This window comes from Silene latifolia, chromosome Y, assembly GCF_048544455.1.
Source record: "Silene latifolia isolate original U9 population chromosome Y, ASM4854445v1, whole genome shotgun sequence".
In the NCBI taxonomy this organism is placed as follows: Eukaryota; Viridiplantae; Streptophyta; class Magnoliopsida; order Caryophyllales; family Caryophyllaceae; genus Silene; species Silene latifolia.
The window spans coordinates 233476369-233494614 of record NC_133538.1 but is presented as its reverse complement, the minus strand read 5'-3'; the positions used below and the strand labels follow the sequence as shown (position 1 = coordinate 233494614).

Genomic DNA, 18246 nt, shown 5'->3' with positions numbered 1-18246 from the left:
CTTTAACCGTCCCAATTCCTTCTATCGTCATCGTGCCCTAAACTGGTTAAGGTAAGTCGTATGATTCCGTTTATTATAACAAGATATAAGATCGTCTTAATTGGAATTTGTTGACAATGTCACTGGTACATATAACGGGTAGGATAGGTTGATGTGAGGTATGCTTCAGGATTGTTTCGAGGTCGATCTTGGGGTTGGGTATGGCGGATGTAAGACAGGTTGTGTTGTTCTGTTTTAGGTATGGTTTTGATGAAATTTCGTTGAGACCATACACTATGTATACGTCATGTTATCTCGTGAGTATAATGCAGTAAATTAGTGTGGCGACTGGCCTCATGGTTGTGGTATTTTTGGATTACTCCGTTGTCGTTACCGTAATGTCATTCCTTGTACCCTCCGTTATGACGTGACTAGTCACAGGGCTGGCAGGGTATTCTTGTGAGGTTGTTCAAGGTGTTGCGTAGAGGTGACGGTAGCTAGTTGTAGTGGTGGTGTATACAGTACCGGCATCGTGTGGTGGCGGTGTTATATGTGGCAGCCAGTCGGGTATGTGACACCCTCATACTCCAAGTGCCTTACTAGGACCACTTAAGGTATGAGAACGTCACCATCTCGGTTACCCGAGGCAATGATAACCGAATCACAATGAAGAAACATAATTTAAATAACAATATAGTTTAAAGTGATTACACGATCAAAACCAAAATTGTTAAACTGAAATACAAGGTTCTTAGACGGTGTACTGCTAAAACTATCAAAGTTATAAAACATCGTCTGACACAGCGGAAGACTTCTAACTGCCACGTGATGACTCATCCCAGCTATCCCATACGCTTCATATCAAACCTGCTCAATAACTGCTCACCATCCCCGAATGGATCACTACAGTTTTTAAAACAATAAACGGGGATAGTACTAATTACACAATTAAAGCCACACTGAAACAATCATACAAACAGCTCACACACAATCCCAGTCTCCATCTCCAATCACCTCATAACTGACTACACACTAAAGTGTATAGCCCTGTCAGAGTACCCATCGCAACAGATACTCCTCACCGCCAGTGGGGGACCGCAGCCGTTCCCACCTAAGCCCCGCTCATCTCCATTTAGCGATAAACCCATGTTCATTAATGTGCACATCCCTTCTGTGGCGAGTTCCACAGAAGACGAATCAAGGGCGTGAAGTCACTCCCTCAAGTGACTCCACTCAGCCAGGGACGCACCTCGAAGAACACAGAAGATAAACAGCAACCACAATACAACATCAACGACCGTCTGAATCAATCAACAATATGAAATCACAACCGTCTGAATCAATCAACAATATGAAATCACAACCATCTGAATCAATCAACAATCACTAACTACAACACCATCACCACACACATCATGTAACTAATACTGATTAGGGAAACCCTACCTGGAATGCACCCACCACAGACGGTCTAGCAGCTAATCAAAATCGTTCTTCAATACAATCACCTCCTATCAAATATACAATCATACAATCAACATCTAATAAACACAATACTCCCAAAACACCCAAATTACCCAATTAGGGTTTCAACTAAAATCAATGAAACAACATAAAAATTGTACTAGGACATTACCCACAATACGACGGTCTCAACGGCGTAAAGAACACAATGATCCGATGATTCTAGCCCTTAGGATTTGCCAACAACGCGACGAGAGAGAACTACGTAACTTCTTTTTCTTTTGAAAGGTTTAGAAAGGTGAAAAGTGATTAAAGAAAATGACGGAAGCCTTTTATATTAATCTCGCGTTATTAGCCAAACCCGTCAAAACAAACCCGTAAAACTACTTACTCGACAGAGTAATCCCTACTCGATAGAGTACCTAAAGACTCATAAAACCGTAGTATTACAGTCTTCCCTCCTTAAAAAGAACTTCGTCCCCGAAGTTCAACTCATACATAAAAACAAACCTACCTACTCTATTAAGACAGAACAACACAACTAAAAACTCAAAACAAAACCTCACCCTATAACACATGAACTCTTAACACCAACTCCACCAACTATGCCTACCACCACAACATGTCTCACGATATCGTACCAACTGCATTATCTCTCTCTCGCCACTAACTCCATACATTACCAACTACCGTCCACAAACGCTGCTAGCTCCGTAATATATTATCCACTAGCAAATCCAATATCAAGATACTCATAGACAACAAACGGAATGTTACATTCTACCACCCTTAAAAGGAACTTCGTCCTCGAAGTTTACTCACACTCATAAACATCATCATTCAACTGCCAAAACTATCGAAATATTCTCGCACTCCTAGATATCACACCACTACAAGCACGGTCATGACCTTTAACAAAATCAACCACAACACAAATCAATCTTTTATTCTACATCAAGACTCAAACTTCCAAATCTACTACAACCTGTACAACCATTAAACTCTCTTTGTCGCATCTTACTCCTCTTAAGATAAATGTTACATCCTCGTAACTCACTAGTACTAGATCCTTAGCTATATCTTCTCATTATCTTCATCACCACCACACGTCAAGGATAACCGCCTAAGACCTCAACACCTATAACCATTCCTATTTCTAAGGCTCTCTTACTTAAACAATTCTCACACCTCAATTCATTCTGCACTTCATCTAACCAATACCACAAAATCCTTATCATAACCAACACTCCAACTCTTCCACATTACCGCAACACGACATACCTCTCTATATAAACTATATAAAACTCCTATCGCCGAAATCATAACTCACGACCCACACTTGTTACGTACACTCACACTAGATCCCCAAGTTCTTTTCTTTCATTACCGCAAAACTCATACAAAACTTTACATGAAACTAACTCCCAACACCCTACACTCATTGTCTCAACAAAAGATTATGAATCACATGCATCTTTCAGATCAGTACAACACATGTTCCATAAATTGCTTACCACGACTATGTCTATCGATGCCTCATCTTAAAACAAGATCAAAATTACTGTAACAACCTCTCACCACTGTGTCCCATCAACAGAATATCACTATGCCATGACAACCACGGAAACATACACAACTCTCTTCCATATCATACTCTACCCTCACTCCCAAGCTGAAACTAGCAAGAAATATCAACAAACAAAACAACAGTCTATATGTTCAACCGAAACTCACAAGGAACAGCAGCAAACAAAACAACAATCTGTGTATAACTGGTATGTACTTTCGAGAACTCGTATCATAATCATCTCGCCTACTCCACCACAACCGGTGACGGCATCGCAACACTGCCACCAACAACCACACCACAGTGCCAAAATACCCGCATCACAACACTAAGTACCGTGCCCGGATCACCATCCGAGGCACAACAACCACATCGATAGACATCACAACTACATACAATTCCCATAAACACTGACTCAGAATAACTTTTCGGACAATAAAACTTACTCAAGACTGCTTTACTAGATCACAACACAATATATTAAACGGAATAAACAGACAAGAATCTCATGAATACCATCCCTACCTTTTTACGGAATAAACATATATCATGAATACACATACAAGTATAACCAGTCATGCCAAATCACCCAAACTATCACTTTTGAACATCATTCCATTAAGTTACTGTATCCAACATATATTACAGAGCATTCAGATAACAGCTTTAAAACTATCACACAATACCGCTTCTCGTGAGGTCAGAACCTCACACCAACATTTATATACATCTTAGACCCATAATGAAATCCAACTAGTCAATCTTGATCACGTAAGTTACCACTCGATAAAGGTTACCGGTCGCCCGAGTTTAACTCATATGCCCCCTCATACCATATTCCCCCTTTCGCATAACCATCACCTCATGCCAAGTATAACCATACCCTTAATATTCAACTACAAGCATCCGCCTCATATAACCACATCTTATACTCCCTCCCAAACGTATATATTAATCCAGCCTCTACAAAATCAACCTCTTTAGAGTTGTCATCTTTCTTATCTATCATCACTCTTAATCACTAGCAACAACACCTCAACACTACCACCGTTCGGACATCAAACCTCCTACACCCATCTCTAAACATTATGATTTATTTCCTATCTTTGGCTAACTTCCTAAATCACGACATCAAACCCCTCAACAAAATTATCTCAACATCATTCCCAATACTATTCGTAATTGTATCGTCATCTAACTCTCCACCAAAACCTCGTATCATGCAAATAATTTACCCAACATTTACTTTCCTTAATTCCTCGAAACGCATGATTATCATGTTGTTCTGAAACTCCTATATAATCATTAACAATCATCCTCGTGATAGTATCACACATCTCGATGATTCATTACTTTTATATCACATAATCTCGTTGGACATTTTCCTAGTTTTACTCCCCCTCATTCTTTTCTTTTACACCCGACAAAATCAATTAACCATTCAACTCCTTATTACTTATTCCTAACTCTTTATTACTCCGGTTACCTTCTCATTGCTCCAAACTCAAATCCCATTATTTCTTATCGATATCTTCTCACTCCTTCTGACCTTGGATCCTCTCTTATCATGCTACCACTCACAGTTATCACCAATCAGTCCAGACCATCTCATGTTATCACTCGTACTGATCACCCATCACCATTTCATACCGTTACTTGTCCAAGGAAATCACACATTAGTTTCAACTCTTGATAATACAAATTCCCAAACTCACTCGTTATCTGCAAACCCACATCGCTGCATAACTCAATCTAAGCTCTTTATACACCATATCTTTCCATTTACCTATAACGACCTTTCCATTATATATATTCTTAACCAACCGAGTCATAACTACCTCCCTTCATAATCCTGAAACATCCAAAGTTACCACGTACAATTTGCATCTCTCATTTCAACCTTTTCATTCTCACGTTCTATAAACTTACATCACCCCTTGGCCACCTTCGCTTATTTTTACATTACTCAACACACAATCATATCACTCATCTCGTCTCACAAAAGATGCTCTATGCTTTAATAAGCCATACCGATCTTCCTTTTTCTTTTTCTTTTTCTTTTTTTTCCACTATCTATCACAATCACATATAACTCATGTCCTCTCCACCGAACTCATACTCACCATAGGTGCCACTCACTATACCATAAGATTGGGTAACTTACGCATCAGGACCAACATACATGTAAAATAATGCATAAAGAAGCAAAATAATACCTTTGAATTAAAAATAATATGAAACGAAATCAAAAGATGAGCATATGAGCCAAAATAGGGGTCACTAGATCGAGTACAGGCCACTCGATCGAGTAAAAGACTTACTCGATCGAGTAGGTGAAGGTCAGAGACACGTAAAATAAATTACCAAGGCTACTCGATCGAGTGAGGGTTACTCCATTGAGTACCAAGAGGTGCACTCCATCGAGTGAGGGCCACTCGATCGAGTACCCTACGCATTTCTCAACACTGTCCAGTTTTCGTAAAATGGTCATAACTCACTCGTTTCTTGGTCGTTTTGGGCGTGTGACCTATCGTTAGAATCGTAAAATAACAAGCTATCACCTCCAATTAAAATCACATTAAAATCATTTATACATCTCAAGTTATAACAGTTTAAAGACAACCTCTCTATAATCGAAAAAAACACAACTACTTGATTTTTACTTCCAAACAACTTAAACGACAACAAGGTAAACAAAACAACACAATACTCATAAAACCAGCATCCCTAACCACATGTTACTATCTTAAAAAGCCAAATAACAACATCCATTATGCACATACATCATTCAACTTACCAAGCATGTATTACCTACATGTTTTTATTCTATAACTTTACGTAAACAAAATCACAAATATATAACATCAAGTATCCTATTCACATGTTACAAGCATAACAACATTATAAAATCTCTTCCATCATACAACATGCTTTATCAGAAATCATATTATCATGCAACAATTATTCATCTTTTTCCACCAATTATTCATGCTCTTACTCAAACTTTCAGCTATATAAACTCGTACAACACTACCAACAACATATATATATATATATACGTAACTCTATGTATAATTCAACAAACAAATTTTCTTTCCGTATTTCTATATTGCCATATCGTAAAACAACTTCTACACAACTATCATGCTTTCAATCAATAATGTATAACATCACCTCATTATCATCTTTCTCTACACATTCCCCATTCTCCACATACATACATCCACTGATTCATGCCACACATTACTATATAGGTACACAATTCACAAGATAAACACATAGCAATCCCGACTCATATCCCATGGTGACCGGTTCAAAAATTGTAGGGCGAGTTCGCGACTTTAGGACGTCTCCCAAGCCTTTGCATTAGCTCCTACAACTTCTATCCCGGGTTCATTTTAATTTGACTCCCTATATTCATTAGGTTCATTAGTTACAGGTTTCAGGATCGTCGCTCTGATACCACTTTGTGACACCCCCATACTCCAAGTGCCTTACCAGGACCACTTAAGGTATGAGAACGTCACCATCTCGGTTACCCGAGGCAATGATAACCGAATGACAATGAAGAAACATAATTTAAATAACAATATAGTTTAAAGTGATTACACGATCAAAACCAAAACTGTTAAACTGAAATACAAGGTTCTCAGACGGTCTACTGCTAAAACTATCAAAGCTATAAAACATCGTCTGACACAGCGGAAGACTTCTAACTGCCACGTGATGACTCATCCCAGCTATCCCATACGCTTCATATCAAACCTGCTCAATAACTGCTCACCATCCCCGAATGGATCACCACAGTTTTTAAAACAATAAACGGGGTTAGTACTAATTACACAATCAAAGCCACACTGAAACAATCATACAAACAGCTCACACACAATCCCAGTCTCCATCTCCAATCACCCCATAACTGACTACACACTAAAGTGTGTAGCCCTGTCAGAGTACCCATCGCAACAGATACTCCTCGCCGCCAGTGAGGGACCGCAGCCGTTCCCACCTAAGCCCCACTTATCTCCATCGAGCGATAAACCCATGTTCATTAATGTGCACATCCCTTCTGTGGCGGGTTCCACAGAAGGTGAATCAAGGGCGTGAAGTCACTCCCGCAAGTGACTCCACTCAGCCAGGGACGCACCCCGAAAAACACAGATAGATAAACAGCAACCACAATACAACATCAACGACCGTCTGAATCAATCAACAATATGAAAACACAACCGTCTGAATCAATCAACAATATGAAATCACAACCGTCTGAATCAATCAACAATCACTAACTACAACACCATCACAACACACATCATGTAACTAATACCGAGTAGGGAAACCCTACCTGGAATGCAACCACCAGAGACGGTCTAGCCGCTAATCAAAATTATTCTTCAATACAATCACCTCCTATCAAACATACAATCATACAATCAGCATCTAATAAACACAATACTCCCAAAACCCCCAAATTACCCAATTAGGGTTTCAACTAAAATCAATGAAACAACATAAAAATTATACTAGGACCTTACCCACAATAAGACGGTCTCAACGGCATAAAGAACACAACGATACGATGATTCTAGCCCTTAGGATTTGCCAACAACGCAACGAGAGAGAACTACGTAACTTCTTTTTCTTTTGAAAGGTTTAGAAAGGTGAAAAGTGATTAAAGAAAATGACGGAAGCCTTTTTTATTAATCTCGCGTTATTAGCAAAACCCGTCAAAACAAACCCGTAAAACACACTTACTCGATCGAGTAAGTGACTTACTCGATCGAGTGCCCCCTACTCGATCGAGTACCCAACTTACTCGATCGAGTACCCTACAGGCAGACTACTGATTTACGTCAAAACTACTTACTCGATAGAGTACCCAAAGACTCATAAAACTGTAGTATTACAGGGTCTTGGTAAGAGTATTGGGTGTGGAGGTAGTTGCTGATATGGTGGGGTAGTAGGTAGTATTGCATTTTCCCCAAAGTTGCGTGAGTCTTTGGTTCAAGTTTGTGCAATGCTCATTATATTAATAAGTTGAATTACCATGTTAAACGGGAATGGATGTATAATCAGGTGTATACATTATGTATATACTACTAAAGTCAAGTAAAAGAAGAATAGTTAAGCCACTTATTTAGAATATAGCAATATAATAAGTTAGTTAATTTAGTTATTAATTATTAATGTATGTTATAATTGTAGGATCTGACTTCGAAGAAAATCACTATTCACTTGGCTTGAGCACTCGGATTTGCTAAAAGGTAGGGTTTTCCAACTTAGTTACTAGTTGTAGTTGTATTGTTATGATATATGATTGATAGTGCCTATTGTGATAATGTTGTGATACGTATTAGATGTTATTGGTACCGTTGATGGAGTTGGAGGATGAGTCCAGTTGGGAGGATGGCTCCGCCCGAGATTGCTTCCTATGGTTGTCCCACCCACAGGGAGGAAGTGCACATTAATGGTCTGGGTTTCGTGGTTGCTACCCTTGATTTGTAGCGGGCGCCACGGCAGACAGTTGCTACCAGTGATTAGCAGCGGGCGCCGTATTATGATGAGTTAACGGTTGCTACATGTGATTCGTACAAGGCGCCGTGATTGGATGTTCTAGGGCTGCTACCTGTGATTTGTAGCAGGTGCCGCTACACATCGGGATTTATGTGATGGACATGAATTTGTGGTGGTGGTGGTGTGTGCACGGTATCGTATACTGTCAGCAGATGCTATTGTGGCTAGTGACTTAGTTTTGTGGTTTCGTCTTGTTTTGTTTGTTTGACTTGTGTACGATGATCCATTTGATATTGCCGGCAAATGTTGAGTAGTGAGTTTTGACAGGTGATTTTATTGATACTGGAATTTCTTATGGGATGTGGAGGATGCATATCACTGACGAGTCTCACTTAGTTTATGATGTTATTCATTGCATTAACTTAAGACTTCCGTTGTAATACTTACTCAACTAAGTTGTTAATTGTAAATTGTAAATTGTAAGACAGTTTAAGACTGTCTATTATACCGATGTAATAATAAAGTTTTATTTGTCTTTTGTTATTCACTACCTCGGGCAACCGAGATGGTAACAGCCCAGTTATTTGGAAATATTTCGCTAAAGGCTCTTGAATAAATGGGGGTGTTACAGAGTGGTATCAGAGACAGGTTCCTATAACCTAAAATAAAATGAACCTAGGGGAAATAAAAAGAACCCCGATGAAGGACTGTTAGGAGCCCTTTCTCATTCTGGTTGAGGAGACGTCCTCATATCAAACCCCGACTCTTTCAGTCTTGACCCGATAACTACATGGTGAGAACAAGGATGATAGTGGGAATGACATGGATGCTTTGGTTGTATTGTTTGAATTGGTTGCCTTTATGTGTTTTGATGATTGTGAAATATAGTTACCGTGTTTGTATGATTTGAATAAAGTTGGTTGGATATGACAACTGAAGATACAATATAAGTTATGTAGAATGGCGTAAGTTGGAAATGACAATTGAAGATAGAATATAAGTTGTGTACTATGGTGTAAGAAAATATTGAGCGTGTTTTTGATTGTGAAAAAATCGTATGTGTAAGAGTAAAGAATTTTGATATAGTTTAAAAGTACGATGTCATGTGATACAAAATGATTGCTAGTTGATGTTTTGACAATTGAGTTTGAATGTGTAGTTAGAGTACGAATTGTGAAGATAAAAGAAGGATGAACTAAGATGAGACATAGGTTAATGACTTTAATTGGATACATGGGAATAGAAGAAGTACTAGAACGTTGGTTAAGAATATGCATGATGGAAATTTGATATGCTAGTATTTTCTACTTAGAGATTACTGATTATAATTGTCGAGTATCGTGCCAATGAAAGTTAGCTGGTAAGTTAATGTTCAAATGAGCGTAAGTTATGTTCAAATGAGCTCAAATTGTGTTGGGATAAAAAAAATGGTGGCATTGAGTTTTGGAATAATGAGAAGGATAGTTGAGGTACCTAAGCGCTAGCTAAGAATATAAACAAGGGTTACGAGTAGTTTATATTATGTGTAAGGTGATTGTAAGGGTTAATATGAAACGAAGGGACAATGGACGGAATGAATAAGGAAAAGAAATTTACGGAAATTAGTGTTCGTTTTAGAATTTATGAGATGTCGAGTATTTAATAACATCGAGGAATGGAAGAAGTAGATTTAAGGAGATTATTTACGTGGTGAAGAATAAATTCTTATTAATGGTGATATATGAGAGTACTGATCGGAACAGTAATGAGTTGAAAGGCTTGTTATATTATATTAGATATATGTTTAATAGTTAATTAAAGAAAGTCAGAGTTAGTTACAATAAGTCAAAGTTAGGTATTATAAGTCGGTTTAGGTAGTTCAGTAACTACTATATATATCAGCTCACATACATCATTGTATTCACACAAATATAACACAGATTATTACAATATATTCAATATATCTTTCTTCTCTATTATACTTCATTAATATAATAATTCTACATGGTATCAGTGAGAGTTTCGATTTTTGGGTTTAAGGCATAAAGTTTTTATTCATCTTCTATCTCTGTTCTTGGTTGAAGATCTTCATTATTCTCTAGGTTTCTGGGTTTCAATTGTATCTTTTCTGGGTTTTCTATCTGCAATTCATCTTCATCTTCAATCAAGATTCTGAGGTATACATACATTTCTTCATAATCATCAAACGCTTCCGCTATAAGTTGTTCAATAATTTCTTCTTTACAATTTATTCATCATGCCTGATGTTAATACAGCTTCTAGTTCTTCTTATGAGTACTTTGATGACCCCTTAGTTTTGTCTCAATCTGACCAACCCACTATGAGTCTTGTCATTAGTCTTTTTGGGGGTCATGATTTCTTGGGATGGCGTAGAGAGGTTCTCATGGCATTAACTTCAAAAAATAAAGATTGCTTTGTTGATGGTACACTTGTTAAGCCACCTAAGACAAACAAGAAATACAGTCAATGGATTTGTTGTGATTTCATGGTTAGACAATGGATTCTTAATTCATTAGTTCCGTCAATTAAGGACAGTTTGAAGTATGTAAATTCTACGAAAGAATTATGGTTTGAGTTAATTGAGAGATATGATCAGGCTAGTGCCTTAGAAGTTTATCAATTGAAGAAGAAGTTAGAAGGAATTTCCCAGGATAATTCATCTTTGGTGGATTACAATGGAAAAATGAAGAATCTTTGGGAAACTTTGGATGGATTAGACCCTATTCCACTATGTTCTTGTGGAAAGATTGAGCAATGCACGTGTTCATTACTCAAAAAGATCATTGACAGAGTGAATACTGCAAAGCTGATCCAGTTTCTGATGGGATTAAATAGGGGCTATGACACTGTCAGATCTCAAATCTTGTCAATGGACCCTTTGCCTAGTATAAAAAAAGCACTAGGTTTTCTGCAAAAGATCGAAAGACAGAAGCAGATAACTGAATCTGTGCATACTATCACTGAAGCTAGTGCATATGCAAGTTATAAAGTTCCAGATCATAAAAAGAATGTTGGATATTCTGGTAAAGCTGATGGGAGCTTGGTTAATTCTGATAAGTATTGTGATCATTATGAAAAGAAAGGACACACAAAAGCCACCTATTTTGGATTGAATAGATGTCCCCATTGCAATAAATTTGGACATAACCCACTAAATTGCTTTGTCATTAAAGGGTTTCCTAATGATAAGGGCAAGGGAAAGAGTAAGGTCACTAATTTCAAGTCTGGTGCTTCTGCCAATACTGTTAATACTTCTTCCAAAAACACTGCAAATGTTGCTGATGTTATTAATTAGTTTTAATTCACCCTTGGATAATGAGGTGATGGCTGCTTCAGGATGCTTAGCAAGTACTTCCACTGCTAGTCCTTCTGGAATGTCTTCTGATATGTTGAATGGTATTATCACTTCTGTGGTTGATCAGGTCCTGCAAAGGATCTCAAATCAACAACCTGGTCTTTCCTCTTCTCAGTTTGCAGGTATTGTTTCTAACTCTTCTGTTACTTTAGTACACAAATATCTTCTTTTAAATGACTGGATAGTTGATACTGATCACAATATATGTTTAATAGTTAGTTAAAGAAAGTCAGAGTTAGTTACAATAAGTCAAAGTTAGGTATTATAAGTCGGTTTAGGTAGTTGAGTGACTACTATATATATCAGCTCACATACATCATTGTATTCACACAATTATAACACAGATTATTACAATCGATCAATATCTATCTATATTATTAAAGGAAGCTTTTTTCGAGCGATTACAGAGTCTCCAACTATTTCTAAACACCTAATATTAAAATTTTAAAAAAAATTAATTAAGGGTTACTACCCTTCTACAACAATATTTCACGATTAGAAAAACAAAAAAAAAAAATAATTAAGAGTTACTACCCTTCTACAACAATATTTCACGATTAGAAAAGCAAGAAGGTGTGTTTAACTACACTTCAAACATCTTTGTGAAAAAAAATACTATATATAGATGAATGTCACTTTTATATCTTATATACTTTCTAAAACAATTCTTTTGCTTTTTTTATGTGTCGTATTTTCTAATTTTTTGATTTTGTTTTATATTTCAAGCTTTAGATGTTTCTCTCTATTTTTTTTCTCTTATATGGTGTGTATTATATATATTTATAAATCAATGTAGCGTGTTATTTATGTGGTACTTTTTGTATACTTAAGATTACATTATTTGAATTTCTAATTTTATTTTTTTTGTTAGTAGATACTAGGTTGGGACCATGGGAGAACAATTAGGTGCGCTATTACATTGGCGGGATACAATTATTATCCGTAGAGATCATCTTTGGCGCTATTATTGATGATCGTAATTTGTCATGGGAGAACGAGTAGGCGCGCTATTACGTGCAAAGCAAATTACAACAGATATAGTTTCAGACTTTGAGTTATTATTCATGCCTTGTTTGATGTTAATCCGAATAAAAAAAACTTTTGAAATCCCATAATTGTAACTTTGTAAGAACATGCACAAAGTGTAGTAGTTCTCTTCTCTGCAAGAAGTGTTGTAGCACAAGAAATCTAATTAATTAATAATGAAGATAGTTGGGTTGATATTGTTGATAGAGTTTAAGTATAGTTTAAGAATATTAGTTGTCTTTTCCGCGTATTATGTAGGACATTTGATATGGGATGGGAGTCTACGTCCAAATTTTTGTAAAACTATATAAATGATGAGCACCGAATGATTTACATTTGAGAGTGTGAACATATTGAGATTCGTGTGTCTTGTAACAAACCGACTAGAACCAAATCAAAGTCTTATTGCGGAGTAGCTTTAAGCATGAAGTCGTCGATGCGGAGTAGTTTCAGAGCATGAAGTCTTTCGGCGGAGTAGCCCAAAGCAAAAGTCTTTTTGCGGAGTAGCTTTGAGCAAAAGTCTTGGAAGCGGACTAGATTTTAAGTAATAGCAACCGGAGTAGATTGGGGAGTTGTTTTAGTGTTCGGGGTTTTAGTTTGTATGAGTTTACTTTATGAAACATTCAATAAATAACGTTGGCCGTAGGTCGCGGAGTTTTGACCGAAGTAGTTTTAAAAACTTCGTTTGTTTTGTTTATTTACATTTTATTTCCGCTGCACTTTAACTCTTGATCTTATTTGAAAACCCACTATTGATTACACTGTGTATTATACTTGCTGAATTGTCGTTGTATACTTCTAACTCCATGGTTCTAAGTATCAACTTCTCCTTTCATCTAAGTGTAGTCAAAAGTGTTTAAGAGTTTTAAAAGAAGCTTTCATTATGCTTAATTTTTTAAATAGACATCTAATTCACCCCCTCCCTCTCTTAGGTGTTCTCGCACTTGACTCTTCAAAAACAACTAGACTTAATGCTCAAGATTGTGGTCCACTTATTGATAAAGTTGTGAGTAGAATTAGAGGCCTAGGAGCTAGAAAGCTTTCATATGCAGGTAGACTAGTTCTTGTCAAAGCAGTGATGAAAACCTTGCACAACTACTGGGCCTTCATGTTCATCTTACCTAATGGAGTAACTGCAAGGATAGAAACTATTTGCATGAACTTTCCATGGGATGAGGTGTAGAATATATGAGGTCTCCTCTAGTCTCATGGGAGAAGGTGTGAAAACCGAAAAATGAAGGTGCTCTAGGGTTGAAAGATGACACTACTTGGAACAAAGCTGTTGTGGGTAAGCTAATATGGTGGATTCCATCCAAACCCGACCTTTTATGGGTCAAATGGGTCAACCACGTCTATATAAAGGGGAAAATTTGGCAGGACTATTCTCCCACCAACAACACTAGCTGGTAGTGGAGAAAGATATGCAAAATAAAGGACGAATTCATAAAAGCGTATCAGCGGCAACAACAGACCTTTCAAAAAGGACAAGAATGCACAGTCGCAAAAGGGTATTAGTATCGCAGAACCCAAGAGGAAAAAGTAGCATGATCTCGGTTGGTTTGGAACAGATGAACCAATCCCAAACACGGGGCCATGTCATGGATGCAACATCACCATAGTTTAAACACAAAAGGAAAACTTCACAGATTAGGTATCATCGAAGACAATACCTGTTGTATTTGTGGCAATGACATTGAAACTGATAAACACTTATTCTTCAGCTGCAACTACATCAAAGAAATTCTTACCACGGTGGCGAATTGGTTTGAGAGCAGAATTTATAAACATAAATTTAGAGGATCTTGATTGCAGTGATAATTACAGATGAGTACTTACGTGGAGTAGTTATTAGATCTGATAAGGAGATTCCTTGAAATCAACAAGAAGATAAACTCCAATCTTTTGCCTTCTCCTGCCTCCCTTATTCTCTAATTCCCTTCTTGTGTGTTTCTCTTAATGAATATGAATTAGGTTAAAACCACAAACAGGTGTAGCTTTTATTATATAGGTGGTAGGAGGGGCATAATTAGATGAGTGGGCCTAATATGTTAATGGCCTGTAAACATTAACCGTAATCCACTTAGTCTATTACTCCGACTAAAAACCCGAAACATCATATTAGCTATTATCTATTAGAGTGACTGACGTCAGTAATTAGGTCCACATAATAGAGAATTAATATGATAATTCTTACATTCTCCCACTTGGACCATATTACTGACCTAAACATAATGTCACGTGCAAACAGAGTCATAAGTCGCGCAGAGAACTAAATGAATACATAATGGGTTTATCTTAATTACCCTGATCATTCCGAACAACTGGTTGAGTCATGGCGGAAACACTACTATACAAGAGAAGTGGTCCTTCCATGTACTACGGACCAATCATTTAGAATAATCGATCATACAAGGAGCAAACATAATCCCCGATAATGTCCTTGAGGAAAAGGACTGATTCTATTAATCGTGCAATAATAATGTATACAATAACAATAATACGATACAGAAAATCGTTCGGAAACCATCATCATAAGAAAACATAAGTTGATTAATCAAAACATAAGTGTCATCATTACAAAACACTAGCATGATCCAAACACAAACGAAAAGCCTTAATGATTATTCTCCAGACCCATATCAGTAGCATGCTTTAAAAATGTCTTTGGAGGTAACCCCTTAGTTAAAAGATCTGCTATATTGGCACTAGTCATGATGTGCTCAATTGACACTGAGTTGTTTTTCCGAACTTCCTCCTTAATCGATAGGTATTTCATTTCCATGTGTTTTATACCTTTAGAATACCTATCATTCTTCGAAAAGAAGACAATTGCGACATTATCACAAAGTAAATTTTCGGCGGCCTTGCAAATGAGAATTCATAATGATAATCCCCGAAAGAAAGTTCCGCAACCATAAAGCTTGAATAGTAGCCTCAAAGCACGCTACAAATTCAGCTTCCATAGTGGATGAGGCAATAATTGTCTGTTTAGCACTCTTCCGGAGATTCCCCCTCGGCCTAAAGCAAACACATAACCAAAGGTGCTTTTCCTTGAGTCCACACATCCTCCAAAATCGAGTCAAGCATATCCAATAATCTCAAGTCGATCGGTATGTCTATAAGTGAGCATTTTGTCCCTTGTTCCCTTTAAGTACCTTAAAACTTTCTTAGCCGCACTCCAATGACCCATTCCAGATTGGTGATATCGACCCAACATACCCACTCGCAAAACTTATGTCGGTCTTCTACTGGACTGCGCATACATTAAGCTTCCAACTAGAGATGCATAAGGAAAGTTTTTCATGGCATTTCGTTCTAGTTCTGTCTTAGGACACATACTTGCTTTGAACTTATCCCCTTTCGAATAGGAACATCATTGGGATTACATTTTACCATGTTAAATCTTTCTAAGACCTTCATGATATAGGCTTTCTGAGACAACCCTAATGTCCTTTGTGATCTGTCTCGAGATATTTCCACCCCAATCACATAGGACGCCTCTCCCATATCTTTCATCTCAAAGTTGCTTGATAGGAAATCTTTAGTTTGATGTAATAGTCCCAAATCACGCATGATGAGTATATCATCGACATATAAGACCAAAAATGCAAACTTACTCCCACTTTGATCTTCGGTATATACACCGATCAACGGTGTTTTCTTGAAACCCAAAGGAGGTGATGGTATTATGGAACTTAATATACCATTGCCGAGAAGCTTGCTTAAGCCCATAAATGGACTTCTTTAATATACAGACTTTGTCCTCTTTGTCATCAATAATGAAGCCTTGGTGAGCCATATAGACTTCTTCTTCCAAACTCCCATTCAAGAATGCCGTTTTCACATCCATTTGATGTAGCTTTAAGTCAAAATGAGCTACTAAAGCTAAAATGATTCGTAAATAATCCTTCTTAGAAAGCGGAGAGAAGGTTTCATTATAATCAATGCCTTCTTTTACGATTAAAGCCTTTAGCTACCGTCTGGCTTTATGTCGTTCAATATTACCTAAGGAGTCGCGCTTGGTCTTAAAGACCCACTTGCAAGCCTTGACCTTATGACCTCTTGGTATTGACCAACTCCCAGACCTCATTCTTAGCCATAGACTCCATCTCTTCTTTCATGGCATTAATCCATTTATCGGAATCATCACTATTCATAGCTTGTGAAAACGTAACCGGATCATGATCCACACTAATGTCAAATTCACATTGATATACTTCATAGTCATCTGAAATAGCTGGCCTTCTAGGTCTTGTGACCTTATTAATGTTATTTCAGGTGCTGTATCAAGAACCTCAGTGACGATGTTATCATTCGGGAGTGGAGGATAATCAATATTAGGTTCCACAATATTGACTGAGTCAACATTATCATTATGTGGAACTTCATCAATAGAAATTGGGGGCAAAGGAACTGGAATTGCCATCCTAACCTCATTGACGACGACATCCCTTACCTGATCACTCCCACTAACTTCACCATTCTCAAGGAATTTGGCATTTCCGGTTTCAACAATTCTTGTCTTGTGTGTAGGACAGTAAAACCTATACCTTTTGGACTTTTCTGGATAGCCGATAAAGAAACCACTAATAGTTCTAGGATCAAGCTTCCTTTCATGTGTATTATAAATGCGTACCTCTGTTGGGCATCCCCATACATGTAAGTGTTGAAGACTTGGTTTTCATCCTTTCCACAGTTCAAATGGTGTCTTTGAAACTGCTTTACTGGGAACCCGATTTCCAACATACATAGCAGTCATAAAGGCATGCATCCACAACTTCATGGGTAGATTGGTATTACTCATCATTGTCCTCACAGCCTCTAATAGGGTTCGATTACGCCTCTCAAAGCAACACCATTCATCCAAGGAGAACCAGGAGTTGTGTCGAGGGACAATACCCAAACTTTCAAGGAGTTTTGCAAAAGGACCAGGATGTTGTCCTGATTCATCATATTTGCCATAATATTCACCACCCCTATCTGACCTTACGATTTTCACTTTCTTTCCCAATTGCCTTTCCACCTCCTTAATGTAAACCTCTAAAGCGTTTACTGATTGAGATTTTTCATACAAAAGGTAAAGATAACAATAACGTGAATAATCATCAATAAAGGTGATGAAATATTTCTCTCCGCTCATGGAGGGAACATCAAATGGACCACATATGTTTGTATGTATAATTTCTAAAAGAGCAGTGCTTCTTGTGGACCCTTTCTTGGTGTGTTTGGTTTGCTTACCCTTAATGCATTCCACACGCGTGCCAAAATCCGTAAAATCAAGAGAAGGTAGTATATTGTCTTTAACCAATATGCTCATTCTTTCTCTTGAAATATGGGCCAA

General features: G+C 37.5%; 1 protein-coding gene across 1 annotated transcript; it reads left to right on the top strand.

Moving 5' to 3' along the window:
• Positions 1-10760: 10760 nt before the first annotated feature.
• LOC141630251 (uncharacterized) lies at positions 10761-11819 on the top strand. The gene has a single exon (XM_074443098.1). It carries the CDS (start codon positions 10761-10763, stop codon positions 11817-11819), a length of 1059 nt encoding a protein of 352 aa, XP_074299199.1.
• The last annotated feature ends 6427 nt before the right edge of the window (positions 11820-18246 follow it).

Bases quoted from the DNA above. Each gene is read 5' to 3' on its own strand.
- LOC141630251 (XM_074443098.1), top strand. From the start codon at position 10,761: ATGCCTGATGTTAATACAGCTTCTAGTTCTTCTTATGAGTACTTTGAT.